The 20,527-nt window shown below is 43.6% G+C and overlaps 1 protein-coding gene across 11 annotated transcripts in view; it reads right to left on the bottom strand.

The window, feature by feature from the left end:
* Positions 1 to 7,979: 7,979 nt before the first annotated feature.
* The window catches only part of DCUN1D4 (defective in cullin neddylation 1 domain containing 4), an 81,732-nt gene continuing 69,184 nt past the window's right edge, over positions 7,980 to 20,527 (bottom strand). For 8 of the 11 annotated variants that reach the window (XM_038556063.1, XM_038556064.1, XM_038556065.1 and 5 more), the window contains 5 exons: positions 19,440 to 19,475; positions 18,855 to 18,890; positions 13,601 to 13,705; positions 11,409 to 11,511; positions 7,980 to 11,274 (listed from right to left, as the gene is read on the bottom strand). In XM_038556063.1, coding sequence (XP_038411991.1) covers positions 11,219 to 11,274; positions 11,409 to 11,511; positions 13,601 to 13,705; positions 18,855 to 18,890; positions 19,440 to 19,475 — 336 coding nt within the window. In that variant the 3' untranslated portion in view covers positions 7,980 to 11,218. Of the gene's footprint in view, positions 11,275 to 11,408; positions 11,512 to 13,600; positions 13,706 to 15,816; positions 15,873 to 18,854; positions 18,891 to 19,439; positions 19,476 to 20,527 lie in introns of those variants that run through there. The other 3 variants (XR_005369009.1, XM_038556061.1, XM_038556062.1) reach the window with 3 other exon arrangements.

The raw sequence follows: 20,527 nt of genomic DNA, 5'->3' as shown, positions 1-20,527 counted from the left end.
TCCCCCTCAGTGCCCATCACCCATTCACCCCCACTCCCCGCCCTCCTCCTCTTCCACCACCCCTAGTTCGTTTCCCAGAGTTAGGAGTATTTATGTTCTGTCTCCCTTTCTGATATTTCCCACACATTTCTTCTCCCTTCCCTTATATTCCCTTTCACTATTATTTATATTCCCCAAATGGATGAGAACATACACTGTTTGTCCTTCTCCGACTGACTTACTTCACTCAGCATAATACCCTCCAGTTCCATCCACGTTGAAGCAAATGGTGGGTATTTGTCGTTTCTAATGGCTGAGGAATATTCCATTGTATACATAAACCACATCTTCTTTATCCATTCATCTTTCGATGGACACCGAGGCTCCTTCCACAGTTTGGCTATTGTGGACATTGCTGCTAGAAACATCGGGGTGCAGGTGGTCCCAGCGTTTCATTGCATCTGAATCTTTGGGGTAAATCCCCAACAGTGCAATTTCTGGGTCGTAGGGCAGGTCTATTTTTAACTCTTTGAGGAACCTCCACAGTTTTCCAGAGTGGCTGCACCAGTTCACATTCCCACCAACAGTGTAAGAGGGTTCCCTTTTCTCCGCATCCTCTCCAACATTTGTTGTTTCCTGCCTTGTTAATTTTCCCCATTCTCACTGGTGTGAGGTGGGATCTCATTGTGGTTTTGATTTGTATTTCCCTGATGGCAAGTGATGCAGAGCATTTTCTCATGTGCGTGTTGGCCATGTCTATGTCTTCCTCTGTGAGATTTCTCTTCATGTCTTTTGCCCATTTCATGGTTGGATTGTTTGTTTCTTTGGTGTTGAGTTTAAGAAGTTCTTTATAGATCTTGGAAACTAGCCCTTTATCTGATACGTCATTTGCAAATCTCTTCTCCCATTCTGTAGGTTGTCTTTTAGTTTTGTTGACTGTATCCTTTGCTGTGCAAAAGCTTCTTATCTTGATGAAGTTCCAATAGTTCATTTTTGCTTTTGTTTCTTTTGCCTTCATGGATGTATCTTGCAAGAAGTTACTGTGGCCGAGTTCAAAAGGGTGTTGCCTGTATTCTTCTCTAGGATTTTGATGGAATCTTGTCTCACATTTAGATCTTTCATCCATTTTGAGTTCATCTTTGTGTATGGTGCAAGAGAGTGGTCTGGTTTCATTCTTCTGCATGTGGATGTCCAATTTTCCCAGCACCATTTATTGAAGAGACTGTCTTTCTTTCAATGGATAGTCTTTCCTCCTTTATCGAATATTAATTGACCATAAAGTTCAGGGTCCACTTCTGGGTTCTCTATTCTGTTCCATTGATCTGTGTCTGTTTTTGTGCCAGGACCACACTGTCTTGATGACCACAGCTTTGTAGTACAACCTGATATCTGGCATTGTGATGCCCCCAGATATGGTTTTCTTTTTTAAAATTCCCCTGGCTATTCGGGGTCTTTTCTGATTCCACACAAATCTTAAAATAATTTGTTCTAACTCTCTGAAGAAAGTCCATGGTATTTTGATAGGGATTGCATTAAACGTGTATATTGCCCTGGGTAACATTGACATTTTCACAATATTAATTCTGCCAATCCATGAGCATGGAATATTTTTCCATCTCTTTGTGTCTTCCTCAATTTCTTTCAGAAGTGTTCTATAGTTTTTAGGGTATAGATCCTTTACCTCTTTGGTTAGGTTTATTCCTAGGTATCTTATGCTTTTGGGTGCAATTGTAAATGGGATTGACTCCTTAATTTCTCTTTCTTCAGTCTCATTGTTAGTGTATAGAAATGCCATTGATTTCTGGGCATTGATTTTGTATCCTGCCACGCTACCAAATTGCTGTATGAGTTCTAGCAATCTTGGGGTGGAGGCTTTTGGGTTTTCTATGTAGAGTATCATGTCATCGGTGAAGAGGGAGAGTTTGACTTCTTTGTCAGGGGGGAAATCTAACTCCGGAGACAGTCCATAGGAAGAAACTAGAGCACCACTGGATGAATCCTCTTTACTTAAGGGGTCATAAACTGTCCTTCAACCTTAGCAGCTTACTCTCTGTAGGACTTACTGTATTATTCCTGGGAAAAACTGACCTCCTCTGATGTTTGTTCCAAATTAGTAAGGAGCAGTCTGATATTCCTCATATTGCAACTCTGAGGCACAATGTGCCCCCTTGTCCCATTTTTGCTTTTAATCCACCAGATGACCCACTCCAGCATCCCAGAGTAATCACATGTATGTCATCATCCAGTGTGCCTGCAGCTCGAAAGTCACAGAAAACCCCTGGCTGGATGGCACCACTCTAATAACTAGGCAGTTTCTCATGTTTGTCTTAGTCTTTCTCTGCTCTCTTCTCACACATGAGGTCATTCTGCCCGAGTCTGTTGGCCATTTACAGGGACAGGGCTGACCACAGGGCTGGTCTGGATTTGAAGACTAGTAGGAATGGCACAGCAACTCAACTATGGAAACTTCCACTTTGTTTCACCATCTCTTCACCCAGAAAACAATGCAAAGTATATGCAAGCATTCAAGGACCCATGGTAGTTTCAAGCCAGTGGACATGGTGTCACTGGGTTTCCCTTATTTTTCAAAAGGTATCTCTGCAGGCTGGAAAGAGAGGAGTTTCCTAGGTCCGAGGAGCCCAAAGCCCAAATCCTGCTGTCTTCTATATCAATTTTGGCTAGGGGCCGGAGCCCGTCAGCCGTGTCACCTAGACCTCATGTCAAGGTCCTGGATTCACAACTTCTTGCTGTGCCACAGTTACATAACCTAAACTTATTCTTATTTTTCTTGGGACAATGAGACTCACTCGTTAATCATCTTTTCTTATTCTCCTCTTGGACTCTTCCACACTTCCATCTCTTTGAACCCACTACCTCTCCCTTCTCTTGGTAGAAATCTTTGAATCAGTTCCTGAGAAAACCAAGGCCATAAGGTTAGACCTCTTAACCACCTCCTACTCATTTACAGACGACTCCCCTCTTGTCTCAGGGGAAAACTGGTCCCTTGCCCTAAACCTCCACTTGGCTGTAGGGTCCCTCCTCCTGCTTCCTCCAGTTCTTCATTCCACCACCATCTCCATTTCCCTGCTTTTATCTTGAGGATGAAAAGTTCCTAGCCCTCTCTTCAAGAAAGGAGGGAAAAGCAACAGGATCATTGGCCATAGTAACATGTCAGTCACTACTAGAACTGGTTTTAAACTTGGCTCTGTTGATCAATGACAGCTTTGTATCATCAGTACCCACATGTGATATTGTGATTGATGATAAGAAATATATATTTGGTCTTGGTCCCAGATCCTGGTAGAGTTCCTAAACCCCTCAGAAATTTCCTAAGTGATAAAAGAATTAAGATGCCTTTGTGATGTTAATGAGGTGACTTAGAAAGTCCCTAGGTAACCTGAGGATGGGGTTGGCTTCCTGGGGAGCCCATCCTGTGATTACAGGATTGCCTGATTAACTGCCAGAGGCGGAGACATCCACCTGGGTTTAATCCTCACTCTTGCACCTTCCAGCTGTGGGAATTAGCACATGTTACATACACGTTCTGAACCTCAGTTTCTTCTAGTTCCCATGATTGTTGAAAGGTGTCTCGGGAGACCAGTGTAGAACACACTGCCTCACTGGCCTTCTTCTCTTCTGAAAGGAGCTAAGTAGTGTCAGTAAGCCACCAACTGGCCTTCCCGTCCACATCCCTTGAATCCATGACAGCTTGCTGGCAGTCAGCTCTCAAAATCCATGAATACACACATGACATCAGTGTATAAAGTACCAAAGATGATGGCATTGAACCAGAAAGTCTGATTTTTTTTTTTCTTGCTCACTACCATGAGTCTGTCACCTGCAATGTCATCTCATTGTGGTCAGAATTCAAAAAGTACTTGGCCTAAAAGACCCATCAACGTCTGCTCCTTTATATCCCCAAATTTCCACGCCAGAGCACGAGGGAGATGGTTGCAGGTGCCTTCTAGCAAGTTACTCTTTCCGCAAGGAGGGTGGTGGTGGGATAGGGCGACACCTAGGTCACACAACCGCTTCGCTGCAAAGATTTTGACGGTCAGACTGCACAGAAAAAACATGCTGTTTGGAGGCTGGATGGATTCGGAGCCAGTGGGGAGGGCGCAGGGTCTCTGCTAACCCGCACATCCTCCCTGCAACTGAGAGTTGTCAGCAGGTGAACTCCCTGCTTTCTGAGCCCTGTCCACACCTCGGCCAGCCTGCTCCCCATGGAGGTTCCCCTCCCCTAAATCTCTCCCCCACACTGCCTGACCCTTCTCACTTCCCAGCACCTCAGCTTCCCATTCCCCTTGCACAACCTTGGGCGGGGGTGGGGGGTGGGGTGGGGAGGCGGTCTTCCTCCCATGGGTCTCCTCCCTTCTACAAAAATGACCAGAGGCTGGGCCTGGGAAGGACACTCCTGAACAACTGATCTTCCTGTGTCCCTCCTGTGAGGAGAAGGCTGGGGTGCTCTGCACCCCTTACTATCATCAGGTGAGTGGGCAGGCTTAGGGCCAGAGGACATCAGAGGGGTACGCCCTCTGGGAGAGGGCCAAGAGGCATCTCACACTTGCTAGAAGCCTCACGCTGTGTGGGGGTTTTCAACCATAGTTGGACAGCCCAAGTGCACTTTGGGGATCTGGAACCGTCTCCTGCTTGAGGTAGCTGCCTCAATACATCCCATATCTTTTTTTCCTGAGACATTTCTCCTCATCAGTTTTACTGTTCTCTCTTGATGGCAACTACAAACTCCTCTGTCCTGAAAAGCCCAACTTCTGTGCTGCCACCACAAGCTTTGTGTACACTGTTAGGCACCCCTGAGAGTCATCCATGCTCAGTTCCCATCTACCCCAGTAATGCCCTACTCTCCAGAGGAACTCTTGGCACCCAGTGTCCTTCTGGTCTACCACTTACTAAGTGGCTGACGCCACTTACACCCAATGGGCATGAGACCCCACACCCAGGGGTCCTTCCAAATTTTTCAATCTGTTGATTTTCTCTTTATCCCAGTCCCCACTCTGCACACTTACAAATTTTAATGCCCGTGTTCCCAATTTCACATAATGGTTCTGCCTAACAGACAACTGAAGTTTGCTGATAAATGATTACACTGAGAATTTGAAAATCCACCTCGATTAGTTACATAAAGGAGGAACAAAAATTTGGAGCACTTATGAGACATGCCGAATAGGGTGCTAAAAGGCACGTGTTATTCGATTGGGATCATCTGTGGTGGGGTCATAACGCTTGTCCAAGTCCCACTCTCAAGGTGGTGCAAGTAGGAGCGCCACAGGTAATGGAGCCAAAATCAGTAATAAGCAAGTAGATATGAAATGCGGTGGCTTTTTTTTTTTTTTTTGAGAAGGGGGAGAGAGGGAGGGTGAGACAGAAGTGGGGAGAGGTAGAGGGAGAGAGAGAATCTTAAGCAGACTCCAGGCCCAGCATGGATGGAGCCCACCATGGGGCTCACTCTCAGGACCCCAAGATGATGACCTGAGTCAAAACAAAATCAAGAGTTGGACGTTTAAGCAATGGAGCCACTTGAAAGCAGTGACTTTCAAGGCACTACCGGAAGTTGGCCAAAACTTTTAGGTTAGTCCACTGGTTGGGAGTACAGCTGCAGCTCTCCTGATCATCACATTCATCCCAAGATTTCTAGAGAACACTAGTTTGAATTTCAGATATTCAAATTTAGGCAATTCTGAGAAATCTCTGCTAGAAAGTGCTGGAGGAAAAACAAAACGAAACAAACCCTCCTCAGCTTACTTTCTTATTGCCCTGGTTCTTCACAACCCTCAGGCTTCAGAGTGATTGCAAAGGAATTTTTTCCAAAGGACTGAGCGCATTTCTTCAGGAGAGGAGATTACATTTGAAATGATGCTTTAAAAAAAATTTCCATTTAATGACTATAGACAATTTGCATCTTTCAGTTTCCAATTATTATTCTCAGCATAGCTACTCACTCGCTCTAGTTTCTAAGCAAGTACTTGTACACACTTTTTTTTTTTTTATAATGGCAATTGAAGATAAATGTCAGGAGTGAGTTCCGGGGGCGGGGGGGGGTGGACACCAAACTATCTTCTGCTGAATGTGTCCACCGTGGTGAACGTGCTCTATTTCAGGTTACCTTGCACTACAAGCTTAGGGGAGTAGACAGGGCCAGAAAGCTCATGTATTATTTCCTCCCGTGTTAGGCTTTTTCCCCTTTCTAGCTGTAACTAAGTTCCGTGGGCAACTCTTTTCTAGAAGGATCATAGAAGCTTTTCTCTCATCTTGTGGCTGGAAGTTACTCTTCACACGGAGATACGCGGTTAACGTTCAAGCGAGTCATACAGGCCATGAGGCCCACGGCACCGTGGAGAACAGGTCCTGCCTCCCTGGGGGGCTCACACAGGCCAAGAGAGGTGTTGTCCAGAAGCAGCTCTCGTCTTCACTGCTGTGGCCCTGGGACGGACTCAGGAACCTTCCATCTTTTCCTGTGGGTGATGTTGTTCATTTTCAGTTCACTTTCCTTTCTGTCCCATTATTTAAAAAGCTGCTTATTAGAAATGCCCTTCCTTTGGGGCAACCTTCCTGGAACCTTCTCCCTTCACTGGTCTGCCTGCCATGCACCTCGAGTTGGCTTTTTTTTTTTTGGTCTGAGACAGGCATCAGTGATTTATTCTGTCCCCAGTCTACCCTGCTCGTTACACTGCTGGAGAACTCGATTTCAACTCACTTTCCTATTTTGTAGCATCGGATGAAGTGCCTCATGCCTCCCCATTGGCTGTAGCCCAGGCTGGGTGCCCTGTCCCGACACTGGCCATCCCCCATTGCCTGCCATCCACGTGCAATTAAGCTTTTCCTTCACCTCCGCCTACTATCTTTGGAGGAGTCTGCAAGAGTATTTTCTTGAGTCCATCCTCAGCTTTGGGTCCAAATTAAGAGTCGGAAGACCATCTACATCACCAATTTAAACGGAGTGTTTGGATTCTGTGTTGTAGGAATCTTGTCTTCTCCCTCCTGTCGAGCTTCTGGGAGTCTTAAAGTCTAGATCTTCAATCTTCAGGTCTACGTGGGTCCTTGTGGGTTCTCTAATCTTTACGTGGTTTCTCAGGTCCTGATAATCCATCGTCAAGCACGAGCTCCGTGACTTGCTTCCTCCCACATACATTTCCTGGGCACCCACTCGTGCCAGATGTCCTGCCATCGGGGGGGGCTGAGGTTCTAGTGTAAGACAATTTCAGAGAGGGGGTGACCGGGGCTGATACACACTAGAGGTAACCAGATGGCAGCGTTGGACGTAGTAAAAATGGGCATCTCTGCCCGACGCTGGCACATGGTAACCACTCAGTTATTAGCTCAGTCTTTTGGAAACATAAAATGTGGTTGTTTATCCTTTTAACTCACTGTTCGGCTGAGGCGTGTATTCCATCTGGAACTGTTCCAGATTAAAAGAGACTGAAGAGACAGGACAGCTCAGTGCAATGCTTTCCCCCAGATTACGAATAAAATCGCCGTCAAGGCCAATACTGGTACAAACGGAGAGGTTTTAATCTAGACTGTGTATCAGGTAATACAACTGTTATCAATGTTAAATTTCTGGAGTGTGATCATTGTAGTGTTGTTACAAAGATGTCCTTGTTTCGACACACTAAGTAAGAAGCATCATAATGTGATTTACTCTCAGTTCGGGGGAAAAATGTATCTATCTGCAGGGAGAAGTGTACCTGCACACACATGCACACACACACATGCACACACACACACACACGCACACTCAGAGTGGCATGGAGAAGGTGGCAAAATGGTAACAGGCAGAAAGTCTAGGTGAGAGGTACACGGATGGGTGCTCAATATACTACTCTTGCATTTTTTTTCTGTAGCTTTGAAATTCTTCAATATAAAGAGCGGGGTGTGGGGGTGGGGGTGGGGAGGGAGCCAATAAATAAAAGATAAAATACTTTAAAACTATCTTAACTGGTTTTTTGAAGCACAATCCTGAGAACAAAGAAGTCACCAATCAGTTCTGAAACCAAACACAAATACTTTTTATTTATGGGATATCATTTTACATCAATTCCATTAAAACCTAAAACCAGTTTGCTGTACTCAAGTTAGGTGGCATAACAGTGTTTTAGTTAAGCTGGAGTCACAGGTTTATGGACGTAATGCAGATACCGACGACACGAAGCGTTCACAGTTACAGGTTGGCTGCTGTCCGTTTAACAGTAACCCCCAGGGGAAAGGTTTTTTTATGATAAAAAGCAACCCACGTTTTGGTCTCATTTACAGACACCCAACATTTAGTTGGTCAATGGATTCTATACATTTATTATACAACATATGAAAGAATAAAAGATAAGGCTTACAGAGGTATTTTAGCAGTTTTAAGAATAAAAACCAAGGGCACAAACTAACTTGGAAAGCTTTCTGGATAAACTTCAAAAGCACTGTTAAAATGGAGCCGGAGAGGCAGCAGACGTGTGTCGTGAAATGAGAAGCTACAGGTTTGTCAAGTCAGATCTGTACGAACTTAATTCAGAGTTCATGCTTCGGGAAAGCTGCGCGCTACGTTACCGTGGGTGTTTACGGCAAATCAAATCATGGACTTTCTGACCTACCAGTAAACACCGAAAGGCTGTATTCCATGACGACAGAGTATTGCAATGGGTAGTTCAAGACACAGTGGCAGGAGAGAAGGGGTGTAGACAGGTAAGAAACAAAAACCAGAAGAAGGCACCCTAATTTCTTTAACATTAGCCAGTAAGTGTCTGATGACTGACTGCTCAATTTTATGTAACTTAGGGACATTTTTAAGAGAAAAGTATCTTATTACTATGCGTTTGGCCCCTTTTCCTCTCCCTAAAAATAGCTGCATAAAATCAAGAACCAAGGGCAAGCTCTCCACAGTCACAGAGGTTTATTTTTCAAGGCAGCTTAAAAATTATTTGGAGTCTTCTAAATATGCAAGATTATCGACACCTTGGAATACTTACTTTCATATTCTAATTCACGCATAGTTTTTCCCCCTATTATCAAAATGTTCGCTGTGGATGAAATGTAACAGCTCCCCGTAACAATCCTTTTATGTTAGGATTAACTGTGCTTAGTGTTTTAAAAACATTCTCCAGTTCCTAACCCTAACTTTTAAAATAATTTCATCTATGATTTCTTTAAGCAAAAACCATAGTTGACCGAATCTAAGAACTGTTGCCTTTAAAGTGTGATTTTTTTCTTCTTTTTTAACTTTACCAGATACTTCTGAAAATGAATCACGTCTTTCACAAATTCAAACCTGCCTCTGGCCCATCGCCACTGGAATACCAGGCACCTGTGGGAATGGAACCCCTTGCAACACATCGGTCCCAAGAGCTGTGCTTTGCCATCAACATCTTCTATTCTCTTCAGATATTAATTTGTGCAAACTGGTATGAAGTTGTAAGGTAGAGGCGAGTCTACAGTTCCTAAGCAAGGAATGATTAAGTCTGCTTAATCACTACAGAGTTTTCCACACTTCTGGTTTATTTCACAGCAAACCACACCTTTCTATTTGGTAGAAAAAGGAAGTGATTTCCTTCTACCATTATCATGATCTTGTATATGCACACACACCGTATATACATACAAAATTTTCTGTCTTTGGTGGTTCAGTTAGGGGAAAAAAATAATATGAAAATCTGAACACTGTTTGCAAAGAAACTGTGAAATAGTGGTCAGGAGTAGCATTGTCTGTGTGCTTTACTCATTTAATGCCATTTAAAGGTTCACATTTAATCCGAAAGATTTTTTTGGCCAGATTTTGCAGTAAGCCGAACCTCTTCCAATCATTATTCCATCATGGGTCTTGCTCACACCTACAGCATTCACTTGTTCAAATGCACCATTAGCTTTTTACTTGGTTTAAATCATTAGACTTTTATGTTTTCACAAAACTTTAGGGACTAAATTAGTCATTCAATAGCACCAGATAGTTGAGGGGAAAACATGTTATCTAGACATTTCCTCAAGAAGGGTAAGGCAAGGAAAAAAAAAAAAAAGACACAAAATACAAACCTAAAAATACCGTCCTGTTTACTCTTGTTTCCTCATCCACATAAATAATGGCTATCACCTTTCTGTACAAATTACTCGGGTAATGAATGACGAGTGGCCCCTCCAGGAAAGGTCCTACTGTGTAATAAAGTTAGCTCAATGCTGGTGGTTTCGTGTCCACTGCCTGCAATGGACATCCTGCCAGGAAAAGCCTAGCATGAAAGAAAGAAAACAAAAGAAAACACCTCTCACTTACAGTATAGTTCTTTTTTCCGAAAAATTAGAAAATTAGACACCATGAAAGCTTAACTAAAAATCCAAACCACAACTGAAAGTGCTCTGCGGTTACAAACTGCCAGCAAACCATTAGGTTTCCGCGGAGGAGGCAAAATCAATGTTACTTGAATGGCACGGGAAGCATCGGCAGACCCAACACTGACTAGGAGAATGCAAAAGGAAAAAGAAGACCGTAAAGGAAGTTTACGAGAGTTTCAAACTCATTTAAAAAAAGGTGCAATTTTAATTTGTTCATTTGTACCTATATTCAAACTACTACGGCTTTAACATCAGAGAATAGAAACCTACACCTTGCGTGGTGAAAATCATTTGTGGCATGTGGGACAAGTCTATATGCTCAAATAATTGTAACTTTCATCATTTAAAAAACGCTCATATTTAAGGAAATCAAATTATATTTGGCATATGCCTCTGGAAAAGTTCTGATTCCCACCTCCTTCCAAAAGTTGGCCTCTTTAACAATGAGGTTAATTCTGGCAACATTTGCTTATGGTAACAGCTGTTCTCTCTTGTGTTCTGAAATGCTACATTTGAGACCAAATAAAGTATAATCGGTTCATCTGAAAAAAGGGACTAGAAATATGCCACAAAAATTATTTTTACAATACAGTTTTGCAGAAATAATCTCTAGGTGAAGCTTTTTCTTTTTATACACATATACAAAATTTAAACAGCAATATACACATCATCACAGTGAGGACGTTGGCAAATTCACCAATCTGTAGTGTAAATACAAACTGCAAAGCAGCCTTCCAAGAGAACAATGCTACACAGCAAGCAGAGCTGGCCCATTCAATAGCAAACACCAAAACGTCCCTGCAAAAGGGAGACAGTGCAAGAAAAGCAGCATGCGCTTTGATACAAACAGCAATTTATGGCTAATGGTTGACATATCTGTGGTAACAGTGACTCTCTCGCTGCTATGCATAAAGTCCTAGGACATCTGTTTGTCTTTATACCACTCCACAAACTCGTCCAACAAAACTGGCCCTAAAGAGAGAGAGAGAGAAAAAAAAACACGGCTATAAGGCTCTTCCCAGTGAGGAGGGTGTGCGAATGTATAGCGATGGGGGTGGGGTGGGGGTGGGGGTGCGTGTGCGAGAGCGCCCAGCGCCGGTACTTACACGCTCCATCTTCGTCGTAGTTGCTGAGGTCAAGGTTAATTGTCCTGCTAAACTCTAGCACATTGCACCACTGGTCTTTGTTAATAACTTTATATTTTGATTGCTGATGGGAGGGAAAAGTAATATGAATTACTGACACAATTAACAAATGGCACGGTTTCAACTGCTGTATGAATCAACTTAATAAAGTTCATGAAGGTTAACTCTTTCCATTTGAGGTATGCTAAGCACCAATCTGGGAGAAGGATGAGAGAGAGCAAGAGTAGAACTTAAGATGACAATTTCCATTAGAAAAATACCATGAGGGCTCAACACAAAATGACAAGCACATCAAAGAAACATGATTTTTATCCCTAGAAGTGAAATTTCTAGACTGCCAAAGCCCTTTTATTAAAAGGAGACACAGAGAGAGAGATAATTAGCCTACTTCATAGAGATCTTGTAAGAATTAAAAGAGATAATTTATGTAAAGTACTTCATTCAGTGTTTGGCAGAAAGCAGGTGCTAAATAAAGAGTAGCTCCCACTAATAACCCCTGCCCTGATCAGCACGCTCCCTGTCAAGCTGTCAGCGTCAAGCACACCCAGCAGCGAGGCACCCTTCGGGAACTCACCAAGGGCTCCCGGCGGTCTCAGCACTAGGTGCTCTGGCCGTTGGAAAAAAGTTACTGTTCTAATCACTCAGAACCTGAATCTCATCTTCAAAGTAATAAATTAGAAGACCCATGAAGTAGTTTTCCTATTCCTCTTAGACAAGAAATATGCCAGAGGCATTACTTTTTTTAAAGTACACAATTCCTGTATAAAGACTGAAAAATAAAACCCAGATTCAACAGTTTTTATATCCTATCCATGAAAACTCAGCAACACCGGGGAATAGCACGAGTAGGTAAAAAAACTAAGAGAGCTGAGCCCCTGGTTTGGGGACACAGACGCAAGAGAAGCTCAAACCAAAGGACTGCGGTGTCCTTTGAAAAGAAAAAAAGCAAACTAACGTAAAAGAGAGAACAAAGCCCGGACTACAAGTTTGACTCTAAGCAACTCAAAGCAAACACCAGTCAGAGACAGCCGAAGATGCTCCTGCAATTGTGCAAAGTCGGACTTGCTCACAGCAAGGTCTTTCAGCTAAAAAAAAAATTCCTCCTCTCGCTGGGGCTCAGATTTCTGCTATCCCCTGAGAACAAGGACCTATTTCTACTCATTTTCCAAAGAAAGCTGATGTTTCATGGGATAACCAGAGAAATCAGAACAGATCATCTGTAGACGTGGATTGGCGTGTAAACACCTCGTACAGTAAAACTAGTTTCCAGACTTGTCTTGAGGAGTCCTGGTTAGTGACGCTAAAAGCAATTTTTAGTGACAGTCCTCAAAGAATCCGGTCAGCTGGAAGTTCTTCTGGACCAGTGTGTCAAGTGAATTGTAAGAAAGAGGGTGGCAAGAGGGAGGCCGGAGTCAGGGTAGGGCCCAAGCTTTTCTCAAAGACCCAGCACCTTCATCCTTCTGGGCAGAGGGTGCTTTGTAAGGGGTTTGGGTCTGGAGGGCAAGAAAGATGCCAAGATACGAGACAAGCCAAGCAGCTCAAACTCCCATCTCAGACATTTCCAGGTCCTACAGTATCACCTGGCATCAAAACCAGCTCCTGATAAACCAGCAGCTCAAAACTTTGGATCATTAATAGTTAGAGCAAGCAACAACAGTGAAGTGCTGGATTTTCTTCTATCGCAAACATGAAGGAAAACTGAAACTGAGGGAGATATTGCCAGTTTGCCTCACACTTAGGTTGACCTAGGTCCCCATGTTCTCGGGGACAAGAGTGGATAACAACACATGACAAGCTTCTTTTAGTAAGAAGGCAGATGGCTGTTCTTTTAACGAAAGTGGAAGTTCATCGTTGTATAGAGCAGGAAATCCTAACGGAGGGAAAGCTGTTAAAGTGGGGTGACAGAGAGGAAAGGACAGAGCTGTGGCTGTCTCGGATGCGCCTGCACTGGGAAGCCATGTGGCACATACACCCCCCGCCCCAGACACACCCAGAGAAAACCGGTGACTGCTAACGGACAGCGATTACGTCACCATCATTCCTACGGGCAGAAGGGGACAACACACAGAAAGTTACGTGAAATGGTTAAATAAAAGTATACTTGGTAGTTCTAAGCAAGCAAACATACATTCCATAAAATAACAATTTGGTACCTCTAAGAATTGGTGAAAAACTGGAAAAAGGGGCCAGATTTTTCCTAATAACAGTCCCAACATGCACTTGGCAGTGTTTATGTCTAGGCTGCGCTGGTCCTTTTCCTGTTTAACAAACAAAAACAAGGATGAGCCAGGTGCCCCCAAATAATAATTTCCAATCATCCAAATTTCTATTTCACTTCGACACAAAATTAGTAAACAGCTCATTTATCATACACCATAAAAACCCTGAACCAAGCCTGAGGTGGGGGAGGGGAGGCGGGCAAATGCAATGGAAGGGCTTAATCGGTTGAGTGCTGTGTCAATTTACCATGGGAGAGATTCACGTCAACTGAGTGATCGCCCTGATGCAAAACCAATTAGTTATGTAGTAACAGTAGCTATGATTATTTCATGGGATAAAGAAAAATCTCCAACTCAATCACTTGCTGTGATGTTTATGATAATTGTCCATATCATGATCATTGACCCCAAAGCCCACATCTTAACTAAATGGAATGTTAAAGGTTTCAATTTCCATGCCTAGAAATCAGGTTTCCTTAAGAAAAATCATGTTTTTCCAATCATTTTATTTCACTAAGTGTTTTTCTTGAACCTAACGTTGGAATTAAATTCAACTCCTAGTAAATGCTGGGGCTCTGGAGACTCTGAGAGGATGAACTCTTCCACCCACCACTGGGGGGAACAGGGTCTGGCCTACTGCAATCCTCCTTACCTTGGATTTACTAGTTGTGGAATCTCTTAGCGGAATACCCCTACCCAGTAGCCAAGTGAAAGACAACATCTTATAAGGAAACCAGAAAGGCAATAGTACATAAGCCTGAATACGGGCAGATTAAGTTCTATTCACTTCTACTTGCAATTCAAGATCCTACTTTCTCCTTCTCACCTTTCGTACAAGTTCCCATTCCAGAACTACAAGCAGGCCGCTTCAAGGTAAGGGGACAGCACCTGGGACCATAAGCGGTGGCCTCACATATCCAACGCTAGCCTCCTGGTGGTATTTTAACTACAGTGGAAATGTGCAACAGTAGTTTTCTACAAAAGAGAGAGTGCCTGGCTAGCCCACTCGGGGTGGAATCTAAATGTTCGCCAAACTCAGGCATGATGCTGTGACCACCACCGTCGGCCACGTGTGCAGCCACACATAAATGACCTTCCGATAAAATTGACTGTTACCTCAAGGACTCCGACCCTGGAGTGCTCTTTAGCACACACCGAATTTCTGGTCATGACACTGGATTTAAAAGTGAAGGACTTAAACAATACAGCAAATGTGAGGGCCTCACTCGACAACAGCAAACAAGGTAGATGCAGATTCGGGAACCTATGCAGTAGGTCCGTCCTTCTGGTCCCAGTCATATAAAGCGTTAACGACCGTTCACGGACAGACCAGGGCAGAGGGCTCCATGTCACCCCTTCTCTGTTACAGGCCACACAACTGAGTCTGCTGATGGCGGGGGCCCGATTCCACGGTTCCGTGCAAACAGGTGGGACCTCCCTTCCACCGCTTTCTCTGCCTGTCTCCTGGCCACATCTACGGTCTTGCTCAGGGCTTGTAGGACTCTCCCATGGAGAGGAGGACAGCAGAAAAGGTGCTCCCGAGATTGCCCACCTTTTGCCAACCACCTCACCGGTTTGTACATTTCAGGGGCTCATCCTCCTGTGATGCACCCTGCAAGCAGAGGGGAACCTCCTCTTACCCGGTAACATAGGTGTGGCACACAGCAACAGCACACCACACTATAAAGCAATCCACAAGAAAATTTAAAAAATAATAATAATAAAATAACGAGTATTGAAAACACACGCGGCACCACAGGACCGGGCCCAAAATTCATTTGTTGCACAATAGCTCCAGTAGCACAGGGCCGACGCCACCAGCGCTCAGCCAAAGCTGCCCCTCTGAGGGGTTTGTAGTCGTTCACTACACTTGAAATCACTAGTCTTGCCTTGATAACGTTTGTGCCTTCTTCCAACATCAATGCCTCTGTCCCCATCACAATGGACATACACTAAGGTGACAAAAAAAAAAAAAGAAAAAAAAGAAAAGAAAAGATACAAAGGACCTGGACAGACTCTTTGCAACAATATAATCATCTGACAAACTGATGATCATGAAGGATTTCAATGCATGTGTTTGGCAGTGAGGCCAAAACATGGAGGAAAGGCATCAGACTCACAGGACCGGAAGCTGAACAGCACTCACTTACTCCTGCTTTGCAAGGGTGCCAGCCGGTGGCTCGCAATCACTAACACCATCTTCTGCCTAGCAAATAAGAGAAAGATATTATGGATGCACTCATGGTCTGAATGGTGGCATCTCACTGATAACCAACATTGCCGGTGGGTGGACACAACTAAGTGCAAATGACCATGACTGGAGACACTCAAAATTCCTGCGAACAGCACAGTTGAGCTATCCCACGGCAAACATCTCCTAAACAGGAAAACTGGAGACACACCCAGGGAGTTCTTGGACAATGCTCCTAATGGCAGTCTCTGCAAAAGGGATCCCAATCAAAAAGGAAATGAATCTTCTAGGATGCTAGGAGGTAGCCGTCAACATCATGGGCAGTGAAGAAGAAAAAAAAAATCACCTTAATGAATTCAAGGAGTATGGTGAAGACATACAGAAGCTCCTTGAAAGAAATTAAACAGTACACTGTCAACACCGACCCTATGATCCTCCGCTCCTGGAGCACCAAGGAGCAAGGGACAGACTTCTGCATCTCAAGGTCAGAATCTACGCAGGAAGGACCTTGAGACAGACGGTCAAGAGTCGATCGGCGTCCCCCGAATGCCCATCAAGGTTAAAGAAGAAGAAATGAAACTTCCCTTCCTGACTACTCCTGACCCAAGATGTGGGGGGTATGTATTTCATGAACTTTCATTTTCTAGGATAACAACTTAAAAAACAATTTTATTTTTCAAATAATAGGAACTGACACCAAAGATGTACTAACTCCCCACAATACACAACTAGACTGCCTTGTTGTCTTCCTTAAACAGAGATTTTAAAAGAGCAGCTACAGATGAATCAGGCCTCTCGGTGATGGTACAACCGTAAAACCAGAGGAATGTACTCTGAAGATCTGAGGACGTTACCTGTTGTACCTGGAATAAAAGGATTCCTCAATCTAAAGTCTAACAACAGCTAATACAGAAAGGGATGACATTTTTATTAAGGTCTGATTTAAAGCTTCTAATATATACATATATAGATATACGTGCATTTACTATATCTCATATATGTATGTATAGGTGTGTAAAGCACCTTTGTTCATGTAAGACTATTCCAGTATAAACCTTCTTATAAAATGTCAAAATGAAGCATTTTTTTCTTAAATCGCTCAAATGACTTAAGTAACAAGAACAGAAACAAAGCAACTTAAATATATAAATATTGTATTAGAAAATTAATCTTCCAACATCCAGGTATCCAGATATGCTGTATCAGAGGTGCCCAACTGGCTCCAGATGATTTCTAGTTTTCATAAAGTGTTAATAGCTTAAGACTTTGTATGTGAAAAGGGGAACCTTGAATTATTAAGATTATAAAGAAAATAAAATTCCAAAAAAAAATCCCAAACATTTTCAAAAGAGACTAGATCAACTCAAGAAACAATATATGTGACCACAATTCACAAACATAAACGGCAAAAACCAGTCCGAAGTTGGTACATGAAATCAAAAGGCCTAAACTGAAGACCTATGATACACGTTCTGCAATTCTCCCTTGATACCACAGGGATTACAAAAGATAAAGAGAAAACGCGGTCCTCCTTAACACAGCTCCCTACGGAAACAAATATAAGGTAAAAATAGTGCTAAAGAACTTATGAATCCTAATCTGGTTCAGTTTCTAAAACTGAAAACACAGTAAAATCAGTTTTTGGAGTGGGAGTCCTTTTTTTTTAAAAGAAAAAAAAAAAAACAACCTCATTAAAAACAAGTAAAAAACCCAAGACTGCCCTCTCATTGGGAAAAATAGAACTAAATAATCTGCTCTTAGAACTTACCCAGCATTCAGTTACAGGTAACAATGTTTGCAAGGCAATTACTTAAATTAAGTGAGACTATTGACACTTCTTTTAAAACAAAAGAAAAAAAAATCTGCCCACAGGAGTCTTTCCTTGTCATCTTATTTGGCAAAGATTCTATTACTGTAAGCACGACTCTTGGAAAACAAGTCATTATTTGAAACCTGAGGTTTGCAGACAACCTACATAATGTCAGCACAGAATAATTCAACCACTATTCCTAAATCTATGGGCAACATTTCTGGAGAGCTCGATCTGCACCAAAATCTCTTAAAGGTGCCTTATACTTAGACTCATTTCATACAATAACCCTGTTAGGTCACGCATTACGATAACCCCACTTTATAAATAAGGAAACTGAGGCCCAGGGAGCTGACTTGAGCCGGCAAGTACCATGGCGCTCTCCCGAGAAGGGGTGGGGGCGGAGGCTGCCGGCCAATCCCTTCCACGAAGAGCTGCGTGACCCCATACCCTATGAGTCATCCCCGAAGACAACACTGACAAGATGTTCGGGGTCATGACCCCGGGGTTGGAAGGCGCCACATTCTTCCTACTTTTGTCCTCACCCAGGACCATTTTCTGTTTTCTTCCTAATCCACCATGAAAACAGGAGAAAAAAGGGGAGAAAAAAGGGAGGGTTGGTGCGTGTTGGGAAGGGAGGCTGTGGGGGGAAACTAGATAGCCGTGTGCTTGAGAAGGGAGACTCGGCCGCGGGAGAAGAGGAAGTGGCCCCGACGACGGGGGCACGGGCTGAGGTCAGTCAGGGCACACTCTCTGCCAGCATGGTTGCTGAGGAAGGCCTGGAAAATTTTCCTGAGCAAATCCTACGGGTAACCCTCATCGTCGTTTCTGGTCGCGTGGGATGACTCAGTGGCCCTTCCACTCAGAGGAAGGTGACACAGAGGCTTCCTCAGGCTCTTGGGCCTCCACGGAACCTTCCGGCACATCCTCCTAAAGCTGGACTTGAGGGCCCCCGCCCACTCTAGGAGGACCCCCCACACCTGGCTCCGCACCCAGTCCACGCCCTGTCTCTCCTCGGCACCCAGGCCCGGCGCCCCCCACAGCCCGACACCTGTCCCCCGCCCAACGCCCAGTGTCTACTCACTCCATGACCTCAGCTCGCTACCTGCCTCAGCACTGAGCATGGAGAAAAACCAGTCTAACAGATTTAACTATTCCCAGATCCACAGCAATCACTAATCTTTTACCTCATTCCATTTCTCCACTTTGATGCTCCCTAGGTCCTTTAAAAAAAAAAAAAAAAGGAATCAAGAAAAAAATGACCATTTTATTTTAAATGAGTTCATAAAAGATACTTGTTTATATAATAATATTTACGTTGTGGGGGGATTCTCTCTGCATAAATCCCACTTGTATGAAGGAACTGGCCATTTCCGCCCTTGAATGTGTACCCCACTCTCTTCCTCCCCCAAGACATCATGGGACGGGGGCAGCTTCAAGTCAGGGAAGGCAGTGTGGCTCTGTGAGGGCCCCGTGCTGTCCTGCCGTTGTCCCCTCCTCTCTGGCTCTCCCGTCTCATCATCTGCAAAATGGCAACACTGGACCAAGTGGCCTCTATGGTTTCTTTCAGCTCTCAAGTTTCACAATTCTATGGCATCTGTAAGACTATAAATAAGTTCTAGTCAAAATAAAATTAGAAGAAAAATAATGTAACTTTACAGCCTACCAGTATTTTAAATTGGCTACAAATTTGAAAGTGAAGGATAAAAAAAAAAGAAACACACCCACTGGACTATAATCTGGGTGGAGAGATGTCAAAGAGGTCATCTTACCGTTTTCCGGTACTGTATCATAGTTTTTTTTCCCTCCTATATTAAAGCATAATTGAAAATATTTAACTTATGCTATTGTTACGACAGGGAATATTTAGGATATTTAAACTATTAAGAAAGCTTAATTTCCATTAAAAGTTTGGTTATAAAAGGTCTGCTGCATTAATTATATGTTATTACCTCTAGGAGTCCTTTGTTAGTAGGGAAAAAATAAATACTACAGGGAGAAAAGAGGAGATGGAGTTCTGCTTCCAACCAAGATGGAGTTGGAGAAATCAGATTTCCCCTTTCACTTCGAACAATCAGAAAACTGGACCAATGATCTGAAAGAATGGCCGTCACACAGCGGACAGCAGGCATCTGGAAGCCCTACAGTGATCTCTGCTCACTGTTCAGAGGTGGTTTCCAGGCCAGAGCACGGGAGGGAGAACCCAAACCGAGCCCAGCAGTCTTGCTGAGTTGGAAAGGACAGAGTCTGGAGATCAAGGAGGCAAAGGTGACTATAATTTGTGGGACAAAATATCAGCAAGGTGGGAGCTACACAGGGAGAGATCTGGAGATACAGAAAGTGTCTCCCTCGCTGTGGGCCAAGGACTTATCTGTGTTAAGTGCGAGAGGAGCCTGAGTTCAGGGAAGTAGCCACTCACTGCAAAGGAGTAAGCAGAAATTCCCAGACCTCCCACAGGGCTGGGGAAGACCTTGTGTTCCACCGGCTGCAGTGGAAAGACCCAGACTGCAGGCTGCTCCAGACCAGTCCTTTCAAAGGATCAATCTGGTTCCAAGTAACTGTAACTATACACCAGGAAAATTTTTAAATTGATTCTTATTTAAAGGAACATAACAAGACCCAGGAGCCAACAACATAAAATTCACAATACTCAGCATCCAATCAAAAAACAAACAAACCCAGAAACTACTAGGAATGCAAAGAACTTGTCAAATATGACCCATAATCAAGATTAGAAATTTAAAAAAAGGAAAGAGACCCTGAAGTGACAGATGTTACAGTACCAGAGGACAAAGCTGTTAAAACACCTGTTATAACCATGTTCTAGATGTTCAAGAAGATAGAGGAAGATACTATCACA

This window comes from Canis lupus, chromosome 13 (assembly GCF_011100685.1).
Source record: "Canis lupus familiaris isolate Mischka breed German Shepherd chromosome 13, alternate assembly UU_Cfam_GSD_1.0, whole genome shotgun sequence".
Taxonomy (NCBI): domain Eukaryota; kingdom Metazoa; phylum Chordata; class Mammalia; order Carnivora; family Canidae; genus Canis; species Canis lupus.
Note: the sequence above shows the minus strand (reverse complement) of the source record. Positions and strands in the feature narration are given on the sequence as shown.